Here is an 18,144-nt window from a genome sequence, read left to right as displayed (position 1 = left end):
AACCAAGAAAAACATTTCTTCCCAGACATATCTAATGCTAGCAGAATATGTACAATTTACATTTACTCAATTACCAGATGCTTTTAAGTAAAACCAATTACAAGTAAGGCAGATTCTATTCTAGGTACATAACTGAGCAGTCGAGGGTTGCATTTCATCTTGAATTCTTGGGACCTGTGCTTACAACCTTCCAGATAGTGTAACCTTTACTGTCCAGCTACCAAAGCCATTTACAACAGACCTTGGACTTCATATGATGTAAAACAACCTGTCATCTGCCCAGATGCGATGTGGTGCCAATACATCAAGTGTGGAGGCATAGAAATAACACAGCCTAATACACGTCTAAGCTGTATCTACTGTAGATAGAACCAATAGTTACATAGAATCTGGGCTGCAAACTAGAAAGAAAGATAAAAAGAAAGATAGACAAATCTGAAACCTCCCACTGAAGCCTCGCTGAATTGTAAATTAGTTATGATTTGTGAGAGAAATAAAATGCAAAAAGAGTTAAACAAAGAGTGGCACAACAGTAGAGCATTCAAAAAGTTTGACCAGGAGTCAAGATGGTATAACTCTCCCATGTTAGTCAGTCACACTACCCAGGAGAGGTCATCATGAATGTAATACAGGCCAGTTATCACTTTGCTCCATAGATTTTCATCTTATAGTGTTTTCCTTCAAGTGTGTTCTGAGTGTGTTCTGCTGCCATCTGACATAGCTTGAGCAGCAGATTGAAAAGATGTGTTTGTTGAGTTTTTTTTGAAAAGTTGAGTACTGTCCCTAACCTTCCCTGGTTGGTAGCCTTTGTGTGATAATTCAGAACTAGATAGTTGGTCAGAATTGTTAATGACTAAAACAATTAAAAATAGCTGAAATCATTTTTAAAAGGCAAATGCCCTTATTTTTAGGCTTGCAGGAAACGCAAAGGATTTCAGAATAAAAGGAAAGCTTTATCTCATCAGAAATCTAAAAAAAGAGGTATTTCTTACTGTATTTTAACAGAGTTTGCCAATACATACTGCTTCACATATGCTTCAAGTGTTTTCAAAAGTTTCTCTCATGTTTTATGTCATTCTCACATCAATGACACACATTGTGACTAAAAATTCTTTTGCTAACCTAATGTACCAAAATGACAAACAAGACGATCCACAATTTAAAATAAACAGAAGCTGATTCATTCTTCAGTAACCACTTAAACACTTTAGGGGTCTCTAAAGCCTATCCCAGTAACACTGGGCACAAAATGGGAATACACCCTGGATTCTTTTACTGGCAATTTATTGTAGCCTGTCTATCTACTGGCAGGGGTGAGAAAACCAGACACCCCGTTTAAAACTAAACGTGCCATGGGTGGGACATGCAAAACTCCACACTGACAGCAACCTGAGCTCAGGATCAAACCCTAGACCTGAAGCTATGGTATTTTCACCTTTACAATATTTTAGCCTCAAAAAAAGTCTGGATAGGAACTGGGAATTTTGCTAAATGTTAATATCACCGAATTTAAATTGGATTGGATTTAGCAATGTTTTATAATGCTCACCAAGTTAGTACTCCTAAAAAGTTACACATAGAGCCTGGTTACACTTAGAAATATGTCATGGCTACAAAAAGGTTGTAGAATGTAGTAATAAAAACCAAAGGATATATATATTTTGATAAGGTTAACATGATCACCACATCCTATACTTCCCACAGTTTGTTATGTGGATGTGGAAAAGTTAGTACCACATGCAAAATCCAGCATATTTGGAAAAATATTCATGTCACATTAAAAATGGGACTTTGAGCCACTAAAATGTTTCAGGTCAAACATATTTGCATATTTGTTGGGGGAACTGCATTAGCAGTGTTGATATGAAGGGATAGTAACCAATACATTAATGAAAAACAAATCTATAAAATCTATAAAAACTCACCCAAAGGACACTTGATAGTGCCTGTGCACTGCATTCAGGTATAAGAAATAGTGGTGGTTTAGGGCATCAAAATGGTATAATTACAAAATGGAATAATTACTAATATTCAGTGTAAATGAATCATAGGCTGATCAATCGATGGCATGTCATGTTAGCAAAATTTTAAATGATACTCAAGTGTGGAAACGCTCTTTCATGAAGAATCTTTGTGTCAGGTAGTTAACATAATAATAGCATTATATAACATAAGGGAAGTATATGCATAAATGCTGTTTTTGATGCCTCCCCACTACACAATTCAAACCCTCTAAAAAAAAAACCCACAAGTGATTCCGTACTTGCATGTTCCTTAATGATTCCACATACAATTTTCTTTCCTAGGACATACAGTGGGGTCCAAAAGTCTTAGACCACTAGTAAAATTCAATTTTGCATATTTTTTAACACAATAATTTCCATATTATTGACAAGAACTAAATAATTAGTTGAATAAAATTAGAATCTTCAAAATATATACATGAAGTTTTGCTTTCGAACTAGACTCCACATATTTGTGCGAGTGCTGTTTGAACACATGCTTCAAAAGAAGACATTAGACATGAGGAAAATCTGACCCTTTTTGTATAAAGCAGTTAACATGCTCAAAATATGGAATACTTTCTTTATTTTAAATATTTAAAAATTCTTAAACCTTCTAGTATTTCCAGTTTTAAAACGATAAAACAATATGGTCTCAGACCTTTGGACCTCACTATCTATATATATAGATAGATAGATATAGATATACTAATGTAATGTCCAAGACATGATAAAAGACTACAAGATACACAAAGCCACCTTTGAATACTTTTCTACAGCCTTTCTACCGATAATGTTATGTTATTCAAGTCTTTAACAAAGAATCATTCTCTTATTTATGTTTCATTCTTCAACAATTTTTGAAATTCCTTTACAAGTCCATGTCGAGCACATATATAGAATATACTTTTGCTGAAATCTGACCATCGTTCCTCTTGTGCTCCTTGGAATCATGATGGTTAGTATTCACTGTGGTGGTCCTCAGACTCCCAGGTTGTGAGAGAATGGGAAAGAAGGTTTTACAGTAGCAGTGTAAGGCCAAAGCAATGGTTAAGCTCCTGTCTCTGCAATCCACCAATCAGTTAAAGCCTAGCAAACCTGTGCTTTTGGCTAAAAAAAAAAAAAAAAAAAAAAAAAAAAAAAAATTTGTTCAAAGTTAGTTCCAGATGGAAGGACATGGACTCGACAATGATTCAATCCCCACCTCTCGCATTACAATGCAGTAAACAGGCACTGGTTGTGTAGGTGCTTCTGAACATTGTCATGTTAGCCCTCACTAGCATTTTTAGTGTTTAACTTTGCAGTGTTCCCTAGTCTGTCATACCCATTCCTGCACTGGCTGTTTATAGTAGGTCACAGGTTGTGGGACACTTTTGTTTTTAAACTGGAAGATGGTGTAAATGAGGACCAAGATGCACAGAGACAGAATGCATGGGATTACCACAGCAATCGCATTTACGGTGCTTGGCACATCATTTATGGCAACCATGATGTCAACATCATCATGGGGGAGGTGTCTGTCCTTGTTCTTCTCTGCTTCCGTTTGGTCACAACCCATCCAATCCTTAAGGATAGACTTCGGGTAGCCAGGTTCCACTGTTAGCTTCTGGTTGTCAAATTTCCAATAGTCCTTTCCTTTGTAGAAGTAAGTGTGAACTGGAAAGAGGATCAGAGAGACATAACATGAGGTAGTTATCAGATGTAAAAAAAAAAATAATAATAAAAATAAAAATCAGAACCATAATGTATGTGCTTACGACTTTTTAATTTATAGCACATATTTTGACAAAATTATATTGCTATAAAAATGAGCTTTTTAGTGATACAAAGTCAAATTATCAGAAAAGTATGTTCTCCAAATATTAGATACTGTAAGGTATGTCAGTTAAATTAGAAACACATTTCTGAACAATGTTCAAATAAATTAAAACAATTATGTGAAATATTTACAGTACTTTTTCACTATAGTGTATGTGTGTTCCCATCATACACCATCACCTAACATTGCCTAACTCCTACAAAAATGAGGAAGGAGTACAGTAGTTAAGAAAAAACGGGCAAGTTAGGTCAAATATTAAAATTCAAAATTTGCAAACTGACTTTCTTTGATAATGAAAGAAAATGTAATGGTGCCAGATGCACCCATGTAAAGTGAGCTATTACAAGCATCATTTTTCAAGTATTTTTAGGTCCTCAGGCAAACGAGTATAAAAACAAAACAAAACAAAAAAAAGGATTCACTATTTGACTATGACTGAAAAACAAATTGTGTTATATTACATATGTACTACAGTGCTATGAGGATTATCCTATGTAAATGAGCAAACCTAATTATAAATATAGCTGCAAGCAGCGATGACGGGCCTTCGCACGTTTGTTCATCGCTATACGGTGCCTTCCAGAAAACACTGCACGGTGGGCAAGTGCATCAAGTGGGTAAATATCAGTGGACTATTTTATGTTGTTACTGACCCATTTGGGGACTGTAGGTAAATGAAACCCCACATTTTAGACAAACGGGGGCGCTAGTGAGCCACTTAAGAGACACACCTTTGTCTGACCTTTTTGTCCACACTTAACAGCCGACAAATGTGATGTATGTGTCAAATTTCAAGTTAATCTAAGCACGCCAAAAGACTTAAATATGCCTGAAAAAGAAAGTAAAGTTTGACACGTTACCATGAGAACAATGTTTGAGATATCAAAAATCCGTTCGCAATTTCGCATCTGCAATATCTCTGCACCATGTTGGCCAAGTCTGGTCTCAATTGCATGAATCCCCTAGGAGGAGTATTTAAAAGTTTACTGCATGAAGCTGACAAAAAATCCACCTTTGTGACTGACACACTTCCTGGGGCCTGTTGGTGGCGCTATACCTGGGACTCACAATAAGCACATAGATGCGATCGGAATCCTTGGCCGAACATACACACCGCGTGTCATCACAATAAGACATTTTTTGCTTTAGATATTAGACACTTTCTGTTTCTCTGAATTCGCCATAATTTTGTCGCCTCGCCATGGCAGCACCGTTCGAGATATCGAAACTCACTTCGCAATTTAGCAAGTGCAATGTCTCGGCATCATGTTCACCACTTTTGGTGTCAATCGCATGAATCCTCTAGGAGGAGTATTTAAAAGTTCATTGCATGCAACTGTGAAAAAATCCACCTTTGTGACTGACACACTTCCTGGGGCCTGTTGGTGGCGCTATACCCGGGACTCACAATAAGCACATCGATGCGATCGGAATCCTTGGCCGAACATACACACCGCGTGTCATCACAATAAGACATTTTTTGCTTTAGATATTAGACACTTTCTGTTTCTCTGAATTCGCCATAACTTTGTCGCCTCGCCATGGCAGCACCGTTCGAGATATCAAAAATCCCTTCGCAATTTAGCAAGTGCAATGTCTTGGCATCATGTTCACCACTTTTGGTGTCAATCGCATGAATTCCCTAGGAGGAGTATTTAAAAGTTCACCACATGCAACTGTTGTGACTGACACACTTCCTGGCGCCTGTTGGTGGCGCTATGTCCGAGATTCACAATAGGCACATCGATGCGATCGGAATCCTTGGCCGAACATACACACCGCGTGTCATCCCAATAAGACATTTTTTGCTTTAGATATTAGACACTTCCTGTTTCTCTGAATTCGCCATAATTTTGTCGCCTCGCCATGGCAGCACCGTTCGAGATATCAAAAATCCCTTCGCAATTTAGCAAGTGCAATGTCTTGGCATCATGTTCACAACGTTTGATGTCAATCGCATGAATTCCCTAGGAGGAGTATTTAAAAGTTCACCGCATGCACTTATAAAACAATCCAAAATGGCCGACTTCCTGTTGGGCGGAGCTCATAGTTTAGAGCGCGAAAGTTGTTCGGGTCGATGAGATCTATATGCGTACCAACTCTCGTACATGTGCGTACATAATTGCCCGATCTGTGCACCAATGTTTGTTTTTGCATTACAGGGGGCGCTACAGAGCCCCCCTGCCACGCCCGTATTCCAACCTTTGTCCAATCCTAGTGTCGCGCGACTCTGACGTGTGTGCCAAATTTCAAGAGTTTTCGAGCATGTTAAGGGACCCCAATTGGCCAATGTGTGGGAAAAAAAAAAAAAAAAATAAATAAATAAATAAAAAAAAATAATACTCCCGAGGAAAAACAATAGGGCTTCGCACCATTCGGTGCTCAGGCCCTAAATATAGCTGCAAGCAGCGATGATGGGCCTTCGCACGTTTTTTCATCGCTATACGGTGCCTTCCAGAAAACAATGCACGGTGGGCAAGTGCATCAAGTGGGTAAATATCAGTGGAATATTTTATGTTGTTACTGACCCATTTGGGGACTGTAGGTAAATGAAACCCCACATTTTAGACAAACGTCCACACTTGTCCACACTTAACAGCCGACAAATGTGACGAATTTCAAGTTAATCTAAACACGCCAAAAGCCTTAAATATGCCTGAAATAAAAGTAAACTTTGACACGATGCCATGGCAACAGTGTTTGAGATATCAAAAATCCGTTCGCAATTTCGCATCTGCAATATCTCTGCATCATGGTGGCCAAGTCTGGTCTCAATTGCATGAATCCCCTAGGAGGAGTATTTAAAAGTTTACCACATGCAGCTGACAAAAAATCCACCTTTGTGACTGACACACTTCCTGGGGCCTGTTGGTGGCGCTATACCCGGGACTCACAATAAGCACATCGATGCGATCGGAATCCTTGGCCGAACATACACACCGCGTGTCATCACAATAAGACATTTTTTGCTTTAGGTATTAGACACTTTCTGTTTCTCTGAATTCGCCATAACTTTGTCGCCTCGCCATGGCAACACCGTTCGAGATATCAAAAATCCCTTCGCAATTTAGCAAGTGCAATGTCTCGGCATCATGTTCACCACGTTTGATGTCAATCGCATGAATTCCCTAGGAGGAGTATTTAAAAGTTCACCACATGCAACTGTTGTGACTGACACACTTCCTGGTGCCTGTTGGTGGCGCTATGTCCGAGATTCACAATAGGCACATCGATGCGATCGGAATCCTTGGCCGAACATACACACCACGTGTCATCCCAATAAGACATTTTTTGCTTTAGATATTAGACACTTCCTGTTTCTCTGAATTCGCCATAACTTTGTCACCTCGCCATGGCAGCACCGTTCGAGATATCAAAAATCCCTTCGCAATTTAGCAAGTGCAATGTCTCGGCATCATGTTCACAACGTTTGATGTCAATCGCATGAATTCCCTAGGAGGAGTATTTAAAAGTTCACCGCATGCACTTATAAAACAATCCAAAATGGCCGACTTCCTGTTGGGTGGAGCATAGTTTAGAGCGCGAAAGTTGTTCGGGTCGATGAGATCTATATGTGTACCAACTCTCGTACATGTGCGTACATAATTGCCCGATCTGTGCACCAATGTTTGTTTTTGCATTACAGGGGGTGCTACAGAGCCCCCCTGCCACGCCCGTTTTCCAACCTTTGTCCAATCCTAGTGTCGCGCGACTCTGACGTGTGTGCCAAATTTCAAGAGTTTTCGAGCATGTTAAGGGACCCCAATTGGCCAATGTGTGGGGAAAAAAAAAATAAATAAAAAAATTAAAAAATAATACTCCCGAGGAAAAACAATAGGTCTTCGCACCATTCGGTGCTCAGGCCCTAATGAGCAAGCTTGAGGAAGTTGGAATTGACACTTGTTACAAATAAAAAAAATGTCAAACAAGCAAAAAGTCAAGCAAAAAAAACCTAAAGAAAAAAATGCATAAAAGAAACATTTAAATTATTTGATAAAACTGAGATATTGCTAAATAAGGTGGAGGGATCTTTATTATGAATTATTACTAAAAAGGCATTATTATTTTGTTGATAAAAAAAAATTATACTACAAAGAGACAGCAGCATCACTATTCTGTGGCAGTAACTGGAAACAAGCCCACCCCAAAACAAGCAATAGCAATACACACAGCGGTTCACTGTGTGAAAAAGACTAATCACTTGTTCCAGTACTTTCACAAATATGACTATGCCTAAATGTCATTATCAATAAAATATTTTGCAGTGAGGCTGATTTTCTTTTCACCACTTATATTCCCCTTATAAAGTCTATGCAGTCCATACCTGATTCACAGAATAAATGTGGTGGAAAACCAGAACTAAATAACATGGAAAAATACATTTAAATATTTCTTGAATAACATTTTAAAATAACCTCCTTTTTCTTTGGAATGGCTGCTACCACTGGCATCCTCTTCCAATCATATGCCAAGTAATACCAAGACTAGTTTCCTAATAATAATACTTGGAAAGTTTTCTTGTGTACATAAAAAAGAAACATGTGAGTAATACAGGGATAATATTACTATTAGCAGTTATTATATCATATTATCAATTATAATATATTATAATATCATCAATTTGTGAAATAAATAATGTGAAAATGTTTCATTATATAAATAATGTTCAGAACCAACAATAAATCACTGAAAATCTGAATTCTTATACATTTTTGCCATGTGTCACATCCTATCCTATGTGTCCTGACCAAGCAGAGATGTGCCTCTGCTTTTCAGTACTAATTCTTATTCAGCTACATTCTGGCTCCTTGCTGTATTCAGTTACATTTGCATGTGCACACACACACACAGTCTGCTGATGTGACACAAGTAATACAGTCTTGAGTGGTGGCTATTATTAGAAATTTCTAAGCTAATCTTTTAGTGCGGCCTTTCAAGATATTCATAATAGAAATTTCCTTCTCCATCCCTCTCACTTACATCCTTCACGGCTGACAAAGGCTCCTTGAGGTGCTTCGGGAATGCCCTTCCACACAGTTATGGGTTTGGGATAGCCCGGGTCAGCTGCATGCTTTTCTTCATTGTAGCGCCAGTACTGGTCACCTTTGAAAAAGTAGGTTTTGCCCACAGGCTCCCATCGTAGTGCTGTGTCAATGCCCTCACGGGGCAAACAGTTGCCCAACTCCACTAGGCTGTGCGGGTAACCTGGCTCTGCTGTCACTTCCTTAAATACCCAGTACCTGTCTCCTTTGGGACAGAAAACAAGATAAGAGGTGATAAAGAATTAACCGAATATAGGACACTGAGTAATGATTTAATCAGCTTTACATTTATTTTAATTTGACAGAACACACACATATACACATTATTAATCCAAAGCAAATGTGACTATATTTATGATGATTGTTTAGATAATAGCCCAGAGAAGTCCCAAGTAAATATATCAATGCCCAGGGTAAATTTTGTTCTTTTTGTGGTGCGGCCTCAAAGCCTGTTTTAGATAAGCCTCAGAGATCTAGAATCGTGAATTAAAAATAGACTCTCTTCACACAAGAAGATTAATTTACCTGACCTAATTTAGTAATGGAGAGGCAAAAAAATAAGGAAAGAGAAGCAGTTTAGACACAGGGATTAGACTTGTCCAGTGGAAGCGAAATGATGGTCAGATTCATGGCAAGAAGAATCAATACTGGGCTTTCTCGCGATTAGGCACGGCTTCAGCTGTTAGAATTTTGTAGGAGTGCTACTGGTTTAGTGCCAGTTCTCTCTTTACATAATGGTTTCTAAAAGCTTTTGCTAGTCTTGGAACATGCTGTTCTTTACGTTTCAAAACTTAGATATGTATAGTCCCCTCAGTAATTGTTGGAATGTCAAGGCCAATTCTTTTGTGTTTGCTATACACTGAAGCCATTTTCTTTTTCATCAAGATGTGGTACACAACTTGGAACATGACACCTTATTTTTAACCCACCATTTTTTCAACAACTCAGAAATATTGGAACACATGAATGACTGAGAGGTGTTTCATATTGCCCAGGTCTGTCCTTTTAGGGCCTTTTTACACCGGGTCACTTCATGTGTTTCTCTGATCCGATAGCTATCTGAGTTGTTAAAACTGTTCCATTTACATTAGGCCACATAAATGCGTCTTGGCGAATCGGATAGCAATCCGATCTCCCGCCCAAAATGCAAATATATTTTACCACATTTCCGGGGTAATTGAAATGGAACATGCTTTGGTGTATGCGGTTATCAGAATGCAATCAAAAAGAAGACAAAAAACTTGTTACGACGGTTATGCTATAAAAACAGCATTTACTGTTTGCTGCAGTATTTTTGCTGGCAGCAGCAGTGCATTTAAAACCCAACAAGACACATGGGTGAAAGATCACTTGCGAGTGACGTACTTCCATTTGGAAGGAGTATAGCGCTGACGTATATGACTTGAACAACCACATTCATTTACACCTGTCCAGTTTCATCTGAAATGCATCCCAGACCACCTCCTGAAGTGGTTTGAACAATCAGATTTACAGTATATCCGTTTCGAAAACGTTTCGGAGGGACCTGGTCTTTTTACGATCGGATAGCTATCCGATCACAAAAAACGCATGAAGTGACCAGGTGTAAAAAGCCCCTTAGATGGCTTGCTTAAAAGATTAATAGCTTTTGCTGTTTCAGCCCTAGGTTTTGACTCTGAAGACATGAACAATCAGGAAAATTAACAATCATGAAGAGAACTTAAAAAAAAAAAAAACATTTTAAAGCTGAGAAATGATTCACATAGGCTTCTTTGCATATTTGTAATCTCAATAGTTAATATGTTTAAGAAAGAAAAGGAACTTAAATATATCACATCAACTTATAACTTGAACTTGTAACATACTGCAGATTAGATTTTATATTTTTAAAATGAACATTGTGTACAAACTTTATTTCACTTAGTGTATTTGCTTGTTCTGGGCAAACTGTTTGATATCTGATTTAAACAAAAAAATTACAATCCTTTACTCATTATTTACCGTAAGCCCATATTAATAACGCATATGCTTGTACCTTTAAAGAACACAAATTTGCCATCGGATCTCTCATAAGCAGCATCAATGCGGGAAGGGAGACCTTTCCAGAACTGGTCAATCAGCATGGGGTAACCCTCCTGAACCTTGTTATTGCGCAAACGCCAGAACCACCGATCCTATGATAAGAAAAGACTTGTCATAACAATGCTTAAATCATCTGCAATAAAAATATTCATGTAAGAGTTTATTATGGCTTGTACTCTGCCTTGGGTGAAGATAATTGACGTAACTATAAACTATATGATCAAAGTATTATTTTTAGTATAACATATTTTGCTGTGCAGTATTATTTGACTGGATGTGATCATGCATTAAAACAAAATGTATTCCTATAGCATTTTCTATCTATCTATCTATCTATCTATCTATCTATCTATCTATCTATCTATCTATCTATCTATCTATCTATCTATCTATCTAAATCTATTTGGTTTCATTCACCAATGTGCTGTACAGCTGTAGTTACTACTACTGCTTCTGCTGCTAATAATAATAATTTTCAGAAGGAACACATTTTAACCATGACCAGAAACTTTAAAATCCACCAATGAAACTGCATCTGCAATTCGGTGAAACTAAATATGCTTCATGTTATTTTATTAACCAAATATATTACTAATAACAACCAACCAGTTGATGGCAGGGGCCCAAATCAGACAAAAAGCAAAGTAGCTCACCTTGAACACAAACATCTCCCTCCTGAAAAAGGCCACTGTGTTAAAATTGCCATCACAGATGTTGGGTTTTCCATAGCCAGGAGAGGGCCGGTCACCATATGGAGGTCGAGGAGGACGGGACTGACGGTCATTTTTCCTGTCAGAATTAGTCCGCCGTGGTGGGAGGGTTGGGAGAGACCGAGTTGGCTCCAACATTGCAGTTGGGACACCTGGGAAGTATTTCAAAAACAGGGTTTGATAAAATTTAAACTTGAAACCATATCACACAGCGAACATAAGTCATTAAGTGTACACTTAATAAACTGTTACATAATGGAGGAATGTGACAAAAAACGTTTAGCTCTGGGCAGTCAAACATACAGTATAGACTGCAATCCAGAACTGGCCCAATAAAGGTTCTAATCTAACCCAGCAAATTAGTAAAAATCATGGGTGTTTAAAATCATCTTGAGGGACATAATTAAATTGAAAGATAAAAAAAAAGCGAGTCTTTTTATGTCCCTAGGGCATAACAGCATTGAATACCCATGTAATCACAACTTTTAGGTTTTCATTTCCGTGTTTCAGATAAATACAGATAAATGAGCACATTAATGAGTTGATATATTATTGGTCTGCTAAACAGATTTTTTTGGTCTGGTCCACTTAACATAAATGTAATTGTGGCCTATTAACTGAAATGAGTTGTAACTCCTGCACTAGATTGTTGTATTTCTCTCAGATATTTTAAGGACAAGTTAAATTAACTTCTCAGCATTACCAAGAAACCATGATTTCTCAAGGTAAAGAATAGGATATCTACAGTGCAGTCCTATTCCATACCTATTGTTTTTCTCTTTTTTAATCAGGTATGCAATGCAAGAACACAATGTTTCACTATATCTACTATATATAATCTTAATATCTAATCATCTTTATGCAGCATCATTTTTTCAGTATCTGTTTTAACAAAATAACATGAAAATAAGGTTCTCTACCGTATATTTTCTGTATGCCTTGAAGGTCATCTAGTGGCAGTTTGAAGTTTTGTGTCTCCATGTACTGGTAGAAAGGTGCCATGATTGCACTTGGGTCATTGGAATGTTCCAGACCCAATGCGTGGCCCAACTCATGAACTGCCACCAGGAATAGGTCATTACCTGAAAGGGCCAAAAGTCAAAGTTGCATCTGTGAAGGTACAAGTGATCACCTTGAATATATCGAAATAATTATTTTATTTAGTTGAATACCAGGAATTCACCAGAAGTACCTATCTCCTCCCAATTTTATTTTATTAACTTACATTTTTAAACCCACATTTCAGTCCTATACCTCTTTGCACTCTTCTGTTGATTTACTTTCTTCTTTGCCTCACTCACTCACTCACTCACTGTCTGTCTGTCTGTCTGTCTGTCTGTCTGTCTGTCTGTCTGTCTCTCTCTCTCTCTCTCTCTCTCTCTCTCTCTCTCTCTCTCTCTCTCTCTCTCTCTCTCTCTCTCTCTATCTCTATATATATATATATATATATATATATATATATATATCTATATATATATATATATATATATATATATATGTATATATACGTATATATACGTGTATATATATATATATATATATATATATATATATATATATATATATATATATATAGAGAGAGAGAGAGAGAGAGAGAGAGAGAGAGAGATTATATATTCATTTTATTCATATAATATATGAATTAAATGAAACTTAAAGGCTATTTACTGTGTCAGCATCATGATACAAATAAAAACTTTGAGTGGACTGTGGCCAATAAGCTGTAGATACATTATTAGTGGTTCATAATGCTGACAGCATACAACCAGAGATAATCCTTCAAATATACCTTTTATTTACATAGCACACATGGATGATGATACAGTGTTTTGGATTGACTTCCAAAACAGGGTGAAGCACCAACTTATTTTAACTGTGTAAAATTAAAAGCTCAGTGGCTAAGAGCCTATATAGGTTGATGGTAAATCCATTAATTAGTCACTGCTTGCTCACATACCATCATGATTAGCGTTGCCTAACGTCCAAGGCTCATCAGAATCAAAGTGTGTGTCCCCTCCAATACCAGGGCCAGGGAAGTAAGCATGAGCTAAAAAACCTCCTTCGCCATCGAATGGAGAACTATCACCGTGAAACCCTGAGGCAAAGAAAATCATGATGTCTGCCTCTTTGCCCTCTTTTTTAATCTCAGAGTAGGCCACTTCCTGGAAGGTCAGTGGGGTTGCTGTTTGCCACACATCAAATGCCTGCCGGATCGCTCTCTGCGTGTCCTTCTCGCCTACCTTCGGGGTGAAGTTGTGTATGCTGAAGAGAAAAGGAATAATAATTTAAAATACATACTATATCATTTTGAAATGAGCATCTCTGACTGTATTCCATAAAACATGTTTAAAACTGATCAAGGAGGAATTTTATCCAAGTACCGTGCACCTTCTTTACAGATGCTGCCAAAGACAGCATTCCATGTTAGATAAAATGCCAAGTTTGCTAAATAAACAGTGGTTAATGATTAAAATGTTTTCACATTCTCTTTTTATAAAGGGTGTGTACAGTAATACAAATATGAAAATGCTGACATCGCATCTACAGAATTAATTTATGAACCAGACCTGACTTTATTCGTTAGTCTATCTTATGCTTTTACTGACAGTCCTACTAACAAACAAATAATAACCACATGTATGAAGTTTCAGATTTTTAGGCAGTTTTCACTTAAGTAATAATTGTATGCTGCAGAATTTTGAATTGGAGGCAGATACAAAACCAGATACAAATATGAAACAAGTGAAACAAGTGCTACCAAAGACAAAATGTAAATAGCAATGCTCACTGACTTACAATGTGACTCAGGTGTATGGAATGGGAAACGCAATTCTGCACCACTTCATGCACCGATCTGACTTTTACAATTTGTTGGGAAGTGCCTTTACAATTATAGAATTGTAAAAAATAGTTTAAAAGGTAATTTGGCATTATATTATGTATCCTTGTACAGTAGAGCTGTATGTTTATTTATTCAGTAATTTGCAAAATAGTCTTAAAACTGATTATTTATTGTCATGCGGACTGAAAAATATAAGATTTTTAGCCACCACTCATTCACTTATACACTCTTAAAAATGTCTAAACATTATGTTTTGATCTGCTGTCCCTCTGATGGAATAGTTTGACATAAAACAGTTTGTATGCTTGTCAGAAGATCCCGTAATGTGCTCTTGGAGAATACTTTTTTGAATACTAATTTGAGGTTAGAAAAACCGTACAGCATAAAAATAAAATAAAAAGCTTTACTAGAATGTAAAATTTGTGAGATTTTAGTACGATACTATAATGTAACCTTTATAAGACAATAAAAGCATACTAAATAATTGTTACATTTATGATACCATAATTAATCATTTAAGATTATAGGCATTGCTTAAAACATTCTGAAATACTCTGAATTTTAAAACTGATACTACATTGATGCATAACTGTGAATGAAGTTTGATTGCAATAAAATAAAATGACACATGTACATTCAATTATGTGAATGAAAAACTTTTTATAAGCCCTCTTTAATGCTACTGTGCAAAATGTCTTTACCATGGTAATAAAATGATTAATATAATCATAAAATATTATTAACCTTTAATAGAAATGGCTTACACTGACTGCACTGTAAATGTATTACAGCAATGCATAATATTCTCACTAATTAATTCACCTATCACATCATTTTACTTCAATCTTTATTTTTATTTTGTAATAACTACATTTAATCAAAAGCTGCTTTGGTAAAAAACAGTACTTATACCTGTAGGTGATTTTTTTGTCCCTCCATTTTTGACCAGTAAGAGCATAGCGCTTATTTCTCCTTCGTTGAGGGTGATCAGGAACCCCACATCGAGGTTTCTTCATCCACCTAAACAATGAGCAAACACAAACAGCAAATGACTTTGCAAAATCAGCAAAAAGCACTTTTAATAAAAACATTTACCTAAAAAGGGATGGATGATTGTAATAGCAAATATTTGTACAAAGTACATACCTTTAAGCCCAAAACAATGAGGGACTGAAAATACACTACAAAGTATCTGATTTTTTATTTAATTTTTTATTTGATGTTGGCTTTTACAATATTATGTCCTCATTACAAATACGTAAATCTGAATACATCCTTAAGGACTCTGGTGTTACGCTGTCATTTTGACCTCTGGCTTGCTCATTTGTAATCAAACTCTACATCCAGATTAATTATACATTATATACACAGTTTGAAACAAAACAGCTTTGACCTGTCAAGTTGTATTCTCCATAAGACCCCCAAAGGTCTTATGTAAACAGCATATAGCATATAATTGAAATAATACTTGCTAAGTTATGTCAAGTTCATTGTGTTAATTTCTTTGTGATAATTGTTTATATTTTTGCATCAGGCAACAAAAACAATAACCATGCCTGATATTTTGTACCTGTCAGTATGAAAATGTGCATGTATGTGGAATATTATGCAAGAGTTAAATTAACTTCAAAATATTTGCTTTAAAATATGTGTTTATCTGTCTAAGTACTTACTCTAAGGTTGTTTGGTCAAGTACCCCAGTCACCGGGATGCCATAGAACCGCTGCATAGCAGCAACTGCTGATTGCATGGCTTTCTCTGAACGCAAGTCTGATGTCCGGATGTCATGTGGGAGTAAGTAGCCATAATTCTTCAACCACGTCTGAGTAGACATACACAGAGAGGGAATAGTAATTATAATAGTAATTATATTCCTAGTAAGACTAATAGTAATTAGCTATACCCAAGCAAACCTGCAAAAGACATGAATACATGAATTTTGACCCTTGATGTCTTACTTAATGGAAGTGAGTTCAAGAAAACAGGCAGATATGATTTTGTAAAATGAACATTTCACAAAACATTACACAAACTACATAGCAGTTTGTCTCAAAATATGTAGCATAAAAACCCCTAAACACATGCCTAAATCATGTGCAATCAAAGACTATAAATTGTCACACTGAGATAAGAGAATAGAAAAATCACAATTCTGGCAGAATATTATTACTTTTTATATTTACATTTGCACATTCTTCTTATATGTTATGTAATTTATATTTCTCATACCAACTGTAGAATGTAAATTATGTTAAGATTTATTAATTCCTCATATAAACAGGTCCACATAGTCTGGTCTGTTTATGATAAAAAGGAAAATATTCAGTCAGTATAGAAGCATAAGTCCCTCAGAGATATAAAAGTCTGCTTCTTTCTCAAACTCACTCAGGTCAGCTTTCATGTCTCTCCATGGACAAGAGCAGACTAAAAGGAAAAGCCCACATTTATTAATATCCTGCATGGCTTATGATTGTGCTCATAGCTATGGGTACATAATTTTTTTAATTAATATCTCTGAGACAGAATTTCTGCTTCCTGTGTAGCAATTTGATAGGTGATTGAAAGCTACCCCGTAGCAAAGCTAACACACTCTCAGCATTCTTGTACAGGTAATACAATGGTCTGTTGTGCAACCATACCACTTTTACACTGAATATAATGGCAGGAAATGCTGTACTGTGAAAGCTGTACTGAACAGTAAAGCAAAATAGCTGGATTGTGAAAGTACTTGACAAGTTTTACTGAAATAAATTCAAGAAAACGGAATATTAGTCACTGACATGTACAACCTACAGAGTCTGTCAAGTGTCAATATATTCTTACAAGATATGTAGTCAACAGAGAATCAAATTAGAATAATTTTTCATGTAGAATGCTCAGTGAGCATCTTTATTTTGTTCTACTTGACACAGATTTGATATTCCTGTGATGGCATCAGCTGCTTAGGGATTATAGTTGGCTATAGCTTGTAAGTCTTCAACTGTGGAGTTTTAGCACGTCTGTACCCATAATAGTCACAGATTCTTGTTCTTGGTTGAGAGTGGAACCTGATGCGGTCTGCTTCTGTTGTGGTCCATCCATTGCAAGGTTTGGTGTGTTGATGAAGTCTATAATGAACTCAGATGTTACGCTGACCTGTTAGTTCCTCAGTAGCTCTTGGTTCCACAATTACAGTACACTTGACTACAAACTATTGTAGAAAGGACATTTACATTTACGTTAATTATTGTCCAGTCGCACCCAAATATGGATGGGTTCCCTTCTTAGCCTGGTTCCTCTCAAGACTTCTTCATATCATGTTAGGGAGTTTTTCCTTGCCAGCATCGGTTCAAGCTTGCCCATTAGGGCTTAATGTCAGAGATAAATAGTAACTTAATTTGAAACTTTGCATTTTTTATTTTATGTTTCAGTACTTCTTTAAATCTGCTTTGAGACAATGTTCATTGTTATAAGTGTTATACAAATAAAACGAATTGAACTGAATTGTTGTGTGTTCTCAGATACTTTTCTGTTCACCATTTCAGTTACTACACTTAGAATAGTCAGTGACTTTGAATAGTCAGCTCATTCTCCTCTGATCTCTCTCAGTGTTTCAGGCTACAGACCAGATCATCGTGATTGTAATACTCAAACCAGCCCATCTGGTTTCAACAACCATGTTACAGTT

General features: G+C 36.6%; 1 protein-coding gene across 1 annotated transcript in view; it reads right to left on the bottom strand.

Annotated features, from left to right (window-relative positions):
* Positions 1–1,203: 1,203 nt before the first annotated feature.
* mmp24 (matrix metallopeptidase 24) overlaps positions 1,204–18,144 on the bottom strand; it is a 33,348-nt gene continuing 16,407 nt past the window's right edge. Inside the window, exons 2-9 of the mRNA XM_060868416.1 lie at positions 16,151–16,299; positions 15,390–15,497; positions 13,593–13,897; positions 12,556–12,717; positions 11,579–11,787; positions 10,879–11,017; positions 8,803–9,069; positions 1,204–3,659 (exon numbers count right to left, since the gene is read on the bottom strand). Of these exons, the coding sequence (XP_060724399.1) occupies positions 3,322–3,659; positions 8,803–9,069; positions 10,879–11,017; positions 11,579–11,787; positions 12,556–12,717; positions 13,593–13,897; positions 15,390–15,497; positions 16,151–16,299 (1,677 nt within the window). The 3' untranslated portion in view covers positions 1,204–3,321. The remainder of the gene's footprint in view (positions 3,660–8,802; positions 9,070–10,878; positions 11,018–11,578; positions 11,788–12,555; positions 12,718–13,592; positions 13,898–15,389; positions 15,498–16,150; positions 16,300–18,144) is intronic.

The sequence above is a fragment of the Tachysurus vachellii genome, chromosome 4, assembly GCF_030014155.1.
Source record: "Tachysurus vachellii isolate PV-2020 chromosome 4, HZAU_Pvac_v1, whole genome shotgun sequence".
NCBI lineage: Eukaryota > Metazoa > Chordata > Actinopteri > Siluriformes > Bagridae > Tachysurus > Tachysurus vachellii.
Note: the sequence above shows the minus strand (reverse complement) of the source record. Positions and strands in the feature narration are given on the sequence as shown.